This window comes from Aquarana catesbeiana, linkage group LG07 (genome assembly GCF_042186555.1).
Source record: "Aquarana catesbeiana isolate 2022-GZ linkage group LG07, ASM4218655v1, whole genome shotgun sequence".
In the NCBI taxonomy this organism is placed as follows: domain Eukaryota; kingdom Metazoa; phylum Chordata; class Amphibia; order Anura; family Ranidae; genus Aquarana; species Aquarana catesbeiana.
In genome coordinates, this window is record NC_133330.1 from 210,328,903 (window position 1) to 210,341,324 (window position 12,422).

At 44.0% G+C, this 12,422-nt stretch overlaps 1 protein-coding gene across 4 annotated transcripts in view; it reads right to left on the reverse strand.

The window, feature by feature from the left end:
• The window catches only part of LOC141103425 (pancreatic alpha-amylase-like), a 155,904-nt gene that overhangs the window by 27,467 nt on the left and 116,015 nt on the right, over positions 1-12,422 (reverse strand). For all 4 annotated transcript variants that reach the window (XM_073593004.1, XM_073593002.1, XM_073593003.1 and 1 more), the window contains 2 exons: positions 1,191-1,324; positions 977-1,099 (listed from right to left, as the gene is read on the reverse strand). In XM_073593004.1, coding sequence (XP_073449105.1) covers positions 977-1,099; positions 1,191-1,324 — 257 coding nt within the window. The remainder of the gene's footprint in view (positions 1-976; positions 1,100-1,190; positions 1,325-12,422) is intronic.

A 12,422-nucleotide genomic window follows, 5' to 3' on the forward strand; every position in this document is an offset into this window, starting at 1 on the left:
TTCAAATTCTCAATGATAATTCAGGTTTGGGTGGAAGACAGTGCTGGACTGGTGCCACTGGAGGCTGCCTAGCGGCAGATTACTGTGTGAAGGGTATAGAGGGAATTGCTTTCAATGAGTTATATCCCAATTGTAGATGGTAGATGATAGACTCCATAGGGGTCTACCTTTCTGATAAAGACAATGGGGACGTTACCGCAGAGAACACTTGGGCAATTGGAGAGGAGCGCCCGATGTCCAAAAAAGTCTCACTTGATGATTTTTTATAGTTTATTAAAGAAAAAAGTATACAAGTACAGTCAGTGTGTTTTTTGGGGGAATTGCATCCCCTTCTCCAGGGCTGTATTTCTTGGAGAATGGTTAGACTCTGAGAGAGTTAAATATATATTCGATCAGCAGCTCTGCACTATGCCAGGGTTGTGAAGCAGAAACAGCCTGAAGCAGATGTGTGTATAGACACAAGTACAAGTATATACACAAAAGTTAGTGTTACTGAGCAAGCATTCCCCAAGCACTAGCAGTAAAAAATCTTCCAAAAGAGCTTCCATGGTTTTACATTCACACATTAAAGGAATAATACATGTAGAATTACAAAATTAGTAATTAAGCCTATCACTGAAATTGAGCCACAGTAATTGTCAACTAGTAATCAATGTACAAGATTGACAGTTAAATGTATTAATATAAACTACACTCGGTTATTTTCAATTTGAGGGGGTTATAGAGCAGTCTCTAGCTTTTGGGTATTTCATGGAAATAAGAAAGCGTAGGAAAAGAAAAAAAAAAGGGGGGGGGGGTTTCACCTTTTCAAGTTTGCAATCAGAAAGTTTTTAGGGTTAGCTAGCATTATTTTATAGAATGTGAGGTACTTTGTGGATACATCTTACATATCATATCATTCATCCCAATTTCATCCACAAATCAAAAGGACATTACCCTGTAACAGGTACCCCAGGTATTAACATGTATGCTTTACCGAGCATCCCAGAAGGTAAGGATAGAGGCTCCTCCTGCACCATGTCCTCTCTGGTTGTCATGATTATCAACAAACACCAAGGCTCTGTCACTGGGCATAAATCCCCAGCCTTCTCCCCAGTTCCTGTATGAAAAAAATAAAAAAAAAACTGTTGTATACGGCATATCTTGCAAGAATGACTTTGTGTGCACATTGTTTCCTGCCATACTCTTACTTCAAATAAGCTAGCTTTTCCCCATCCCATTTGCGGATCACTTTTCCAAGTTTGGCCCCGTATTTGAACTCTGTGATACGTCCAATACTGCTGTATTCACTTGCTGAGATGCCTTCTCCACCCAGATCAATCACCTGCAAGATAACCTTATTAGTTTTGAGACATTGGCCCCAAATAATTTTCTGTTTCCACACTCTATCATGAAACATGACATGATGAAAATGCTTTATGTGGACATTTTATGAGAAAAGTTTACTGCCTATCTGGTATTTCCAACCCCTTCCCCATCTTGTGCAAAAATTGCTAGGGGTTTAAAAAAACAAAACACATTCTTAGGAGATTCAGGATCCTCAGCTTTCCCAGGAGGCTGCAGTGAGGTTTGGTGACATTACTGGCACATAAAGACAAGAAATCTGAATTTAAAGGAAAGAGCTGTGTTGCCAGTTCTATTTAAAGCATAACTAAAGGCAGTTTTTTTTTAGTTTTAGATAGAGTAGAGATGGATTAGAACACCTGTCAGTTTTTAAAGCTGTCTGTGCCCCCGTCAAGGAAATTAATCCTCTCTATTTTTCCTGTTTACCATTATCATTGAACGTGAAAGTAAAAAAAAAATCCTGAATTTTGGGTTGTCCCCAGAAAGATAATGGAGGGGGAATCTTCCAATGGGGACACTAGTTAGCTCTGGTGACAAGGGGGTCCTCAAGGAATTCCCTTAATTTTCAGGGATTTCCTTTCACTTCCTGTTTGGCTATGGAAAAGGAAGTGAAAGGAAATCTACGTAATGGGAAACAGATGGCGAAAAAGAGGGGTTGTAACCCTTCCTTACTCAATCCAAAATAAAAAAAAAAACTGAAAATTGTTTCATACTTACCGTAATTTTCTTTTCCTGGTGCCTATCCATGGCAGTATACCTGTGACAAGCTACGCTTTGGCTCCTCCCTCAGGACCAGTGAATATTATAAAAGAAAAGGATTAGTGCACTCCCAGCATTCTACGTAATATAGCATACCAAGGGTGGGATTGTATGCTGCCATGGATAGGCACCAGGAAAAGAAAAGTATGGTACGTATAAAACAATTTTCTGCTTTTCTGGTGCCTCCATGGCAGCATGCCTGTGACAAATAACTGGCTGAAATGGGTGGGATGATGCATAGTAAAAGATTTATTTGAAAAAGGATTTAAAATAGGGAAATGCCGGCCTGATAGCCTGTCTGCCAGTTTCTACACATGAGAAAGCTGCCGGGTCTACTTTGTAACGTCTCGTAAACGCATGTTAGGATGACCATGATGCTACCCTATAGATTGTTTTGATGGATACATCTGCTCTGGCTATCCAAGAAGCAGAAAACAACAGGGTGGCATACAGCCCAAGTGAAGAGGGGGTTCTAGACCCCTAGCCCTGTAGTCTTCTTAACCAATTGGATTATCCATGAAACTATTGTACTAGAGCAGGGATCTGCAAACTATGGCTTCCCAGCTGCCGAAGTACCACATGTCCCATGAGGTATTTTAAAGCTCTGATATTCACAGACATGACTAGGCATGATGGATACCGCAGTTCCAAAATGGCCCCCAGATGCTTCTTTGCACCTTTTTTTTTTTTTGGGGAGGGTATTAAAAATAGGTTAGCTGAAAGTCTGAAGTGAGTTGTGGCTTGAAGATAGTGTCTTAGTACCAAAGTAATATGGTCTTCGTAAAGAAGATCGAAATTGGATCTGCAAAGATTGGCAGGGCCCAAGGCCCAAGGCTCGGAGATAATAGAAGGAGGAGAATTTAGGGATGAATCCATGTATCGTTCTAAGTTCCACTTTATCCAAGTACAGAAAATAATATTGTTGTCTTTTGAGCCCAGATATAGAACGTGGACAAGAATCCAAAGTGAATCTTCAAAGAGAAAGATAGGTGATAGAAAAAAATACTTTATTGAAAAAAATTCAAATTCAACAATTAGATAAAATTGCACCTCCACCACATTCATTTAAAATTTGACAACGTTGTCAAGATACAGGTAGCTACCACATTCATTCAAACTTTACACTCTCATCCTAAACAATTGTATAGAAATAGACTTATATGGTAAAGTTGATTTCTGGTATGTTGCAGGAGTGACCGCTCAAATAGATAGGGCGCAGCCCAGTATGTTATAAAACACAGTCCATCTTAAGTCTTCAGTGTAGGATAGAGAAGTGTGATCCAGTAATGGACATTTGACCAATCTGAGGTTAGGTTGTTCCTCAGAGCAAAGTCCCTGTGCTGAGGCAATATGGGATCCTCCTAATGTGTATCGAGAGCTGTAGTAATTGCAGATAGTGCAAGTTCCTACTCCCTTTGAGAAACAAACAGAGTCCTCGGCATTTACCGCAGTCAGCGGGTAGTAAAGTGGTACATGTCTGGATAGTATTTGTGGTGATAAAGAGATCAGGCTCCAATAAGTTGCAGGAACAAGAAAAAAGAAAAGCTCACCACTCTGCAGACGTCTAATCTGTCATGCCAGGATGGAAACAATGTCCTCAATGAATGAAATAGGGAGGAGAAGGAAAGCAGCAATCACAGCGTGACACACCAGCAGTACAAGCCTGGGAGTATCACGTGGTGATTGCCGCTCTCATCAAAGGATCGCCACTAAGCCTCAATTAGCATCCAGGGATATCAAAGTGAAGGAATGTCCGTGGTAGTCAGGCTGTATCCCTACTACACAGGGTGTGGTGACGTCATGCTGACATGTTTCACTCAGATCCTGAGTTTCTTCAGAGCACGGAAAGATGGGTAATGAGCATATTTAAATGTCCTAGGCAATTAGGTAAATTGACATCCCGGGAGTAGCCCAGCATCCATAGAGGCAACTGATATGTACAATTGGTTCAGTAAAAGGGGTTACTTACACAAATATATCAGGCGAGCTAAGAAACGGACCCACAACATTGACAGACACAAACTTTTAGGCACAACACCAGGTCCCAAACATGATGATTTACATAGTGCCCCAATCAGGATCATTACCAGATTTGGGGCACAATGGGACCAGGTAAAGAGAATTCTCAATAACCACTGGTGTATCCTATCTAGATTGACGATCCTGGGAGAAATAGTGGGTGATCGCCCTCTCCGAACAGCACGTAGATCCCCTAATCTTGGAGACAGTCTAACCCACTCTGAGTATCAGAGATCACCAGTCACTAACTGGTTAATGGACCTCCCACCTATCAAAGGTACACATTCCTGTGGAACATGTATGATCTGTAAATTTGTAGACAGGACGGATGTGTTCACCAGCTCTGATGGGAAAAAGAGATTTAAGATACAGAGCTTTATTAACTGCTCAACCACACGGACAATATACATGTTGACCCAGAAAGTATTCAAAAGAAGGACAATGACCGCCCCTTAGCACAACATTTCATTAAGTTTCATGGGGGTGATCCCAGGGGTCTCCTTGGAAAGGGCATCTATAGACTTTTTTGATAGAATACTGTTACAGAAGGTAAAAATGTGGATCTTCAATTTGGGGAGTCTCCACCCCTTGGGGTTGAATACGGAATGTAATCTATCAGTCTTTCTGGAGCAGTAATTACTTGATCCACTGATATCCATTGCTTGGGAAGAAGAGATTATTTTCTTTTAAAAAGAGTGAGACAAACCATTTTCCAGTCTTTGAGTGATCATAAGGGATGGGTTCGGTTCACACCAGAACATACCAAACAGGCAAAAAATTTGGCAGAACACACGAACACCGTTAAAGTCTATGTGACACGAACATGAATAATCAAAAGTGCTCATTTTAAAGGCTTATATGCAAGTTATTGTCATAAAAAGTGTTTGGGGACCCGGGTCCTGCCCCAGGGGACATGTATCAATGCAAAAAAAGTTTTAAAAACGTCCGTCTTTTCGGGAGCAGTGATTTTAATAATGCTTAAAGTGAAACAATAAAAGTGAAATATTCCTTTAAATTTCGTACCTGGGGGGTGTCTATAGTATGCCTGTAAAGTGGCACATTTTTCCCATGTTTAGAACAGTCCCTGCACAAAATGACATTTCTAAAAGAAAAAAAGTAATTTAAAACTACTCACGGCTATAATGAATTGTTTATGGGAGAAATCAAAAGTACTAATTTTAAAGGCTTATATGCATAGTATTGTCATAAAAATTGTTTGGGGACCTGGGTCCTGCCCCAGGGGACATGTATCAATGCAAAAAAAGTTTTAAAAATGGCCGTTTTTTCGGGAGCAGTGATTTTAATAATGCTTAAAGTGAAACAATAAAAGTGAAATATTCCTTTAAATTTCGCACCTGGGGGGTGTCTATAGTATGCCTGTAAAGTGGTGGATTTTTCCCGTGTTTAGAACAGTCCCTGCACTGAATTGTTGGTCCCGGCAATACAGATAATAGTAATTGAAAAAAACGGCATGGGATCCCCTACAGTCCACTACCAGGCCCTTTGGGTCTGGTATGAATATTAAGGGGAACCCCGAACCAACAATTATAAAAAAAAATGGCGTAGTGGCCCCTCTCAAAATCCATATCAGACCCTTCAGGTCTAGTATGGATATTAAGGTGAACCCCGCACCAAAATTTGAAAAAAAATGGCATGGGGTCCCCCCAAAAATCCATACCAGACCCTTATCCGAGTACACAACCTGGCAGGCCGCAGGAAAAGAGGGGGGCGAGAGAGCGCCCCTGCCGAACTGTACCAGGCCACATGCCCTCAACATGGGGAGGGTGCTTTGGGGTAGCCCCTCAAAGCACCTTGTCCCCAAACCCTCACGGACTTTCTAGATGAAATCCCCACACTGACACGGGAACACATCATGTTGCTTGATAACCCAATTACTGAAATAGAAGTTTTGCAAGTAATTAAAACCCTGAAGAGAGGGGGTCAGCCCCTGGACCAGATGGTTTTTCCACCTGTTATTATAAAACCTTTTCAACCACGCTAGCTCCCCATTTGACAAGATTCTACAATTCCCTCCGGGGTAGTTCCTCCTTAGACAGTGCCCCCAACCTAGCTTATGTGTCTGTTATTCCCAAACCAAACAAACAAAGACAGCTCTGAAGTGAGCAACTACAGGCCCATTTCATTGATCAACAATGATCTCAAGGTTCTAACCAAAATCATGGCCAATAGACTTTTGGAATGTATAGGGGGATATATCCACAAGGACCAGGTAGGCTTCATTCCGGGGAGGCAGGGACCTGACCAGATCCGGAGAGAGGTGGACGTAATCTCCCTGCTGAAATCTAAATGGGATGGGGGGCCCTTTCAGGAGGGATTTCTATTGTCTGTGGATCTACAAAAAGCGCTTGACACCATAGAGTGGCCTTATCTCTTTGAAATACCTCACAGATGGGGGTTTGGCCCTAAATTCACACAGATATTACGGAATTTATACTCCAACCCATGTGCACAAGTTAAACTACAGGGCCACTACTCCAACCCATTCTAGATACACAGAGGTACCAAGACAGGGTTGCCCACTATCTCCCATTATTTTTGCCACAGCGATTGAAACCCTAGCCACTGCCATAAGGCTCCACCCAGACATTGGCGGTGTTAAATGTGGTCCCCATGTTCATAAATGCGCCTTATTCGCAGATGATCTGCTGCTCTTCATTACTTCACCCTTCATATCCACTCCCAATATTTTTAAACTCCTCCGGGAATTTAGCACGATCTCTGGTTTGAGAGTAAACATGGCCAAATCAGTAGCTCTAAATGTCACCACCCCCATTCCTGTAATTGAGAGTCTCAAAATCAACTTCATCTTTACCTGGGAACCTTTTTCGATTCCATATTTAGGCATCAAACTGACAGCCAGTGTGGATAAACTATATAAAGCCAACTACCCTCCCATGTATAAAAAGCTGAAAGAGGACCTATCTGGCTGGGCAAGGGGGAATCTGTCCTGGATAGGCAAAATAAATGTGGTAAAGATGACCCTCTTCCCTAGGATTTTATACTTATTCAGATCCCTACCCATCCCGATCTTGAGATCACATCTACACAAATTTCAATCCCAGATATCCGTTTTATTTGGGGTAACAAGGGATACCGCTGCCCTAAAAGTGTATTACTTAGAACAGTGTTTCTCAACTCCAGTCCTCAAGACGCCCCAACAGGTCATGTTTTCAGGATTTCCCTCAGATGAAATAGCTGTGGTAATTACTAAGGCAGTGAAACTGATCACATCACCTGTGAAAAATAATGGACAGCCTGAAAACATGACCTGTTGGGGCGCCTTGAGGACTGGAGTTGAGAAACACTGACTTAGAAGATGCTCTCAAGGTGGGCTGGGTCTGCCGGCTTTATGGAGGTACTTCCAAGCAGCTCAATTATCCCAGTTCTCAATCATATATTCACAGGGTAATAGGCCTGGCTGGGTAGACATGGAGAGGAAAGCTATCCCAATGCACACTATAGACTACCTAGCTTGGATCCCCCACAAAAACAGACCCCCCATTCTTGCTCCCACTCTTTCGCATTCCATGAACCTTTGTGACTTGCTATACAAATCTCCCCAACTAATATCAGATACTCACCCCTTGGCACACATCTTTCACAACCCCAGCTTTCCCCCGAGCCAGGATATTGCGGCGTTTCGGTGGTGGACGAACAAGGGGTTGTTCTGCATTGGGCAGTTTCTGTCCCCCATAGGCCCCATTACGGCTACCCGTTGTAGTAACAAGCTGGACATGCCTTCCTTGGAAAGGTACCATCTACATCAAATCCAACATTATAACTTTTCACTGTGGAGCACTAAACCAGAACCATTGCTGGTAACAGCGTATGAAAAATGGTGCACGGGATGCATGGATCAGAGGGGAGGAATCTCTAGAATATAAGCTTCATTCACGGAGAACACTGAGAAACCATTGTACTCACTCGGTTGGGAACAGGATCTTAATGTCTCTTGGGATGCCACTATAGTACGTGGTACTCCAAATTCCAGAAAGCCTTTAAGGGCATAACCAATGTCTCCCTTATAGAGGCCAATGCCAAAATATTAACGCGGTGGTATAACGTACCTCTACGTCTGGCTAAGATCTTTCCAGGCACACCCCCCCCCCTATGCTTTAGAGGATGTGGGCTGACCGGCTCTCTATACCACATATGGTGGGAGTGCTCCCGTATTCAGGGATTGTGGAACGGGATATTTTCTTTAATACATAAAGTGACCAGCATATCAGTTCCAAAAACCCCTGAGATAGCCCTCTTGAACGGAAGCCCATTAAAATGCCCTAAGCACCTTCATACACTCATACATTTCATGTTGCTGGGCACCAAACTTATGATAGCCCGAGCATGGAAACAGCCTATGGTGTCCCTAGCTGCTGTCAAGAGGAAAATCTCATGTGTAATGGTACAAGAAAAACAGTACATTCCACTCTGAACTACCCGGAATTCACTGGTACGCCTTCGTGGGCATACACCAGGGGAAAGTCCATCTCTGACATTACTACAAGTCTAACTATAGCAAACATCTGTAAATGGTAGCAAGGTTGAGACGTAAGGATTCTAGGTGCACCAAAGAAATTCACCAATTTCGCATCTTACTTTTCTGCACCTTCACATTACCCAAGATTTCTTATAAGGCGGGGACAAAGTGGGACGTTTAAGATGTCTCTTCTACCCACTGGTAAAGGAATGTGTTTTTGTTTTATATTTTTCTGTTTTGCACTGGTGGAAAACTCTCCCTGCCCTCGACACAGTCTGATCCCATTAGGGGTGTCGGGTTGAGGAAGATAGGATACAGACGTGGGTAGAACTATCAACATGAACCCCACAAGTTTCCTCCATCACTTTGGGTTATATGCCTTCAAGTGTTATAGTATCGATTGTGTCACAGACATCTTTTCAGATAACTCAAAATTATTGCTTATGTCTTTTTTTTTTTTGAAAATTCTAGACAGTCTGGGCGTTTTCTTGGTACAGAAATGGGTTTCTTGTATAAATATTACATCGGCTTTCATGCACCGCATGTTAGAAAGTATTTGGGAGCATTTTTCAGAGGTGTTTAGGCCCTTGGCGTTAAGGGAGAGTAGCTTCAGGGAAAGGTTGGGAACTTGTGATTTGGTTGGAAGCATTTTCTTTGTGGGTGTGGGGTCAGTGGTGTTGTGCCCCGGAGGGGGAGTCAGAGAGGGGGGAATGGGGGGAGCGGGATGGGGAGGAGAGGGAGGTAGGCTAGAGGAAGGGAGGAAGGGGAGAGGAAAGAAGTTAGTTAGGTAGGGGGTGTTAGGATTTGGTGGGATGGAGAGAGTAGGGTAATGGAAGTGGGAATCTGGAGTGTGTGGAGAGCTCAGACAGGGAAGAAAGGAGGGCTATTCCAGATGTGGGAGTTGACCAGCAAGCCCACCAAACAAACAAGAGGGTGTCTGGTATGGGTCAGCGGTGTCTACCAGAGTCCGCTGTGAGTGGGGGTGGAAGGAAACGTTCGGCAATGGGGGGAGGTTCCGTGTCCCGGTGAGGTCAATAATGCTGTTCTTGGCGCTTATAGGGAGTTCGGTTGGGGGTCAGAGAGGAGAAGAAATCCTCCTCTGGTCCCCAACTTCCATTTGAAGGTAGGGCTGTGACATGGTGAGCGAGTGGGTGTTAGAGATATAGAGGGGAGGTCATTTTTAGTCAGTGCTCCTGACGCGGGTAGGTCCTAGGCCTGAGAGACCATGTGATATTATGTTTAGAGGTGTAAGCAAGCTGAGGAACTTGAGTACGGGTGGCATCAATAAAGAGGCATTTTGTGTGCTAAAACAGTGCAAAACTTTGAACTTGAAACGACAGATAAGGGGGTTACATGACACATCGTGGGAAATGTAACTTGCAACAAGATAACAATCAACACTTATAGTAAGACTGACAACAATAAGAACTGCATGTGGGTCATCTGGTTCCGAGGGGGACATGCTCAGCATCGGCGCAATGGGCATCAGTTTAAGAATCTCCAGTTCCATCTGGGTGGTTTATAAGGTATTGCGTATGAATGTTGTGCGACTGTGGGTGTGTGTGCTTTTCCGTAAAGGAAAAAAGACTAAATAGTATTTGGGTGCATACCTTACCTGAACATATCCCTCTCAGACATCAGAACCCATAGTCCCATTCGAAGTGCAGGGGAAATAAGCAATTAAATCAACTGTGGTCCACTGTGGTGAAGACAAGTAAAGCAGTTTGTTAAATGTTAAATGAGTATAATGCACCAATACTTTTACATTCCTTGGGAGGAGGGGGGTAGATGAAGAAAGTTATAAGGAAAAGGAGAGGGTTAAGATTGGGGCATAGATTTAGGGGAGGGGACAGAGAAGACAAAAGACAGCAATAAGCCGAGTGGGTAAGGTGGAGTGAGGCTGATATTGCCTCTGGGCTTAATGGGGTAGTCTCTTGAGTTCAGCCTAAGGTTGAGTGGGTCCTCTGTTTACAAATTAAAAAAAGAGGGGAGGAGAGCCCCGTGATATAATTCTATAGGATTCTGGGGATCTACCCTGACCCAAATTGCTGCATAATGTCTTTGAGACTCCGTTGACGGCCTCTTGGGATCCATGTTATGGTCTTTGTAAAGGGATAGATAGACTATCAAGTTTGATAAGTAAGTGTTAAAGTGTTGATTCCTTGAGCAGGGATGGGGCATGTGGATGATGCGGGCTAATGTTTGTGGCCCCTTCAGGTATTTTTCTTTGATAGGTCCAAGCTTGACAGGACTATAGAGATGCATAGGAGAGCATGTCTCAAACTGTGGGGATGCTTGTGGGAGTGTATCCCGTGGTGGTTGTGATCGTCATTCCTGAAGTGTGGGCTGATATTAGGATGAGTTAGCTTTTAGTAGTTGTAGCACGGCCATATGTGCTTAGTCGGTGGGGTCAGGGTGGATTTAGGTAAGAAGACTTCTTTAGACAGACTGTGACTGGCCTTTTGGATGGGGGAGCAGCTGTCTGAGTTAAAGCTGAGAATAAAAGGCACTGCAAGTCTGTAGGATGAGGCCAAAGTGATTGCGATGATAGCTCACCGGGGATGAAGGGCAAGGGAAGAGAGCAGGTGGGTAATGGCATGGTGGCCTTAAAGAAAAATAAACCTCTCAATCAAAGACGGCAAGGAGGTTACATTGCTTCCTGGGACCATGATGTGGTGAGTATCTGCACTCCAAGATGTGGGAACAACCACAGAAGTTCTTAGATGTGAACAAACTTTATTGGTGCTGAAGAACTGATTGTGGGGATAATGATAGGTCATGTGAAAGGGGGGGGAGCAGAACATGTACCTGTCTAGGTGATGTGGGCTCTGCGGTGCACTGGCGATGCTGTAGGGCTGCTATTTCGCTGGGCTCCTGGAGCCTTCGGTACAGAGAATGTTGGCAGAGGATAAGGCCTGCAGCGTCTGATGCTGAAGTTGCCTGCTTCATCAATGCCTTCCATGGAAGAAGCTCTCTTGGGTGAGGGTAGGCGGAAGTCACTGTACCAATCTGGTGAGTCAACTAATGGGATGTCCAGGGTGTTGCAAAAATGTTCCAAATCTTCCGGAACTTTGAGGTTCGCTGTGCGGCCTTGGTGTGTCACTGAAAGGCAAGAGGGAAACTTCCAGCGGTATATGATTGATCTGGCTCTCAGGACATCCAGCAAGGGCCTTAGTTCCCTCCTGTGTTGCAGGGTGATGTTGGATAGGTCCTGGTAAAATTTTATTTTGGTAACTGGTTGCGGTCTCTGGCTTTACGGAGGATCTCTTCCTTTAGTGGGAAATTGATGAGACAGCAAACTATCTCTGGGGGGGTCTGTGTCTCTCCCCCTCAGGCACTGTGCCCTCTGGATACGTTTGAAAGCAACCGGAGTGTCTGGTGGCCTCTCTAATAGATCATTAAAGATGTTAGAAACTATCAGGGGAAGATGGCTGGGATCGATCGATTCCGGGATCCCCCTTACCCTAAGGTTGCGGCGTCTCCCTCTATTATCTAGGTCCTCCATATGTCTATTGATCTCCCTGAGGTGCACGGCATGTGATTCTGTGATCTGTTACACACTGCACAGGGAAGCATCATGGCGGGCCTAGGCTATTTCCACCTCTTCCACCCTCAGGGTTATGGCCTGGGTATCAGACCTCAGATCTGAGATGACTGCTGTCAGTGTATTCTTTATATTTGGGGATACACTGTGGAGGTCATCTATGGTAACTGCAGGAGATTGTCTCGGTCTCATCTCTGCTTCGGCCGCGCTCCAGAGCGGTGCGGGCTAACGCTCAGGGAGCGGGAGTCACGCGAAGAG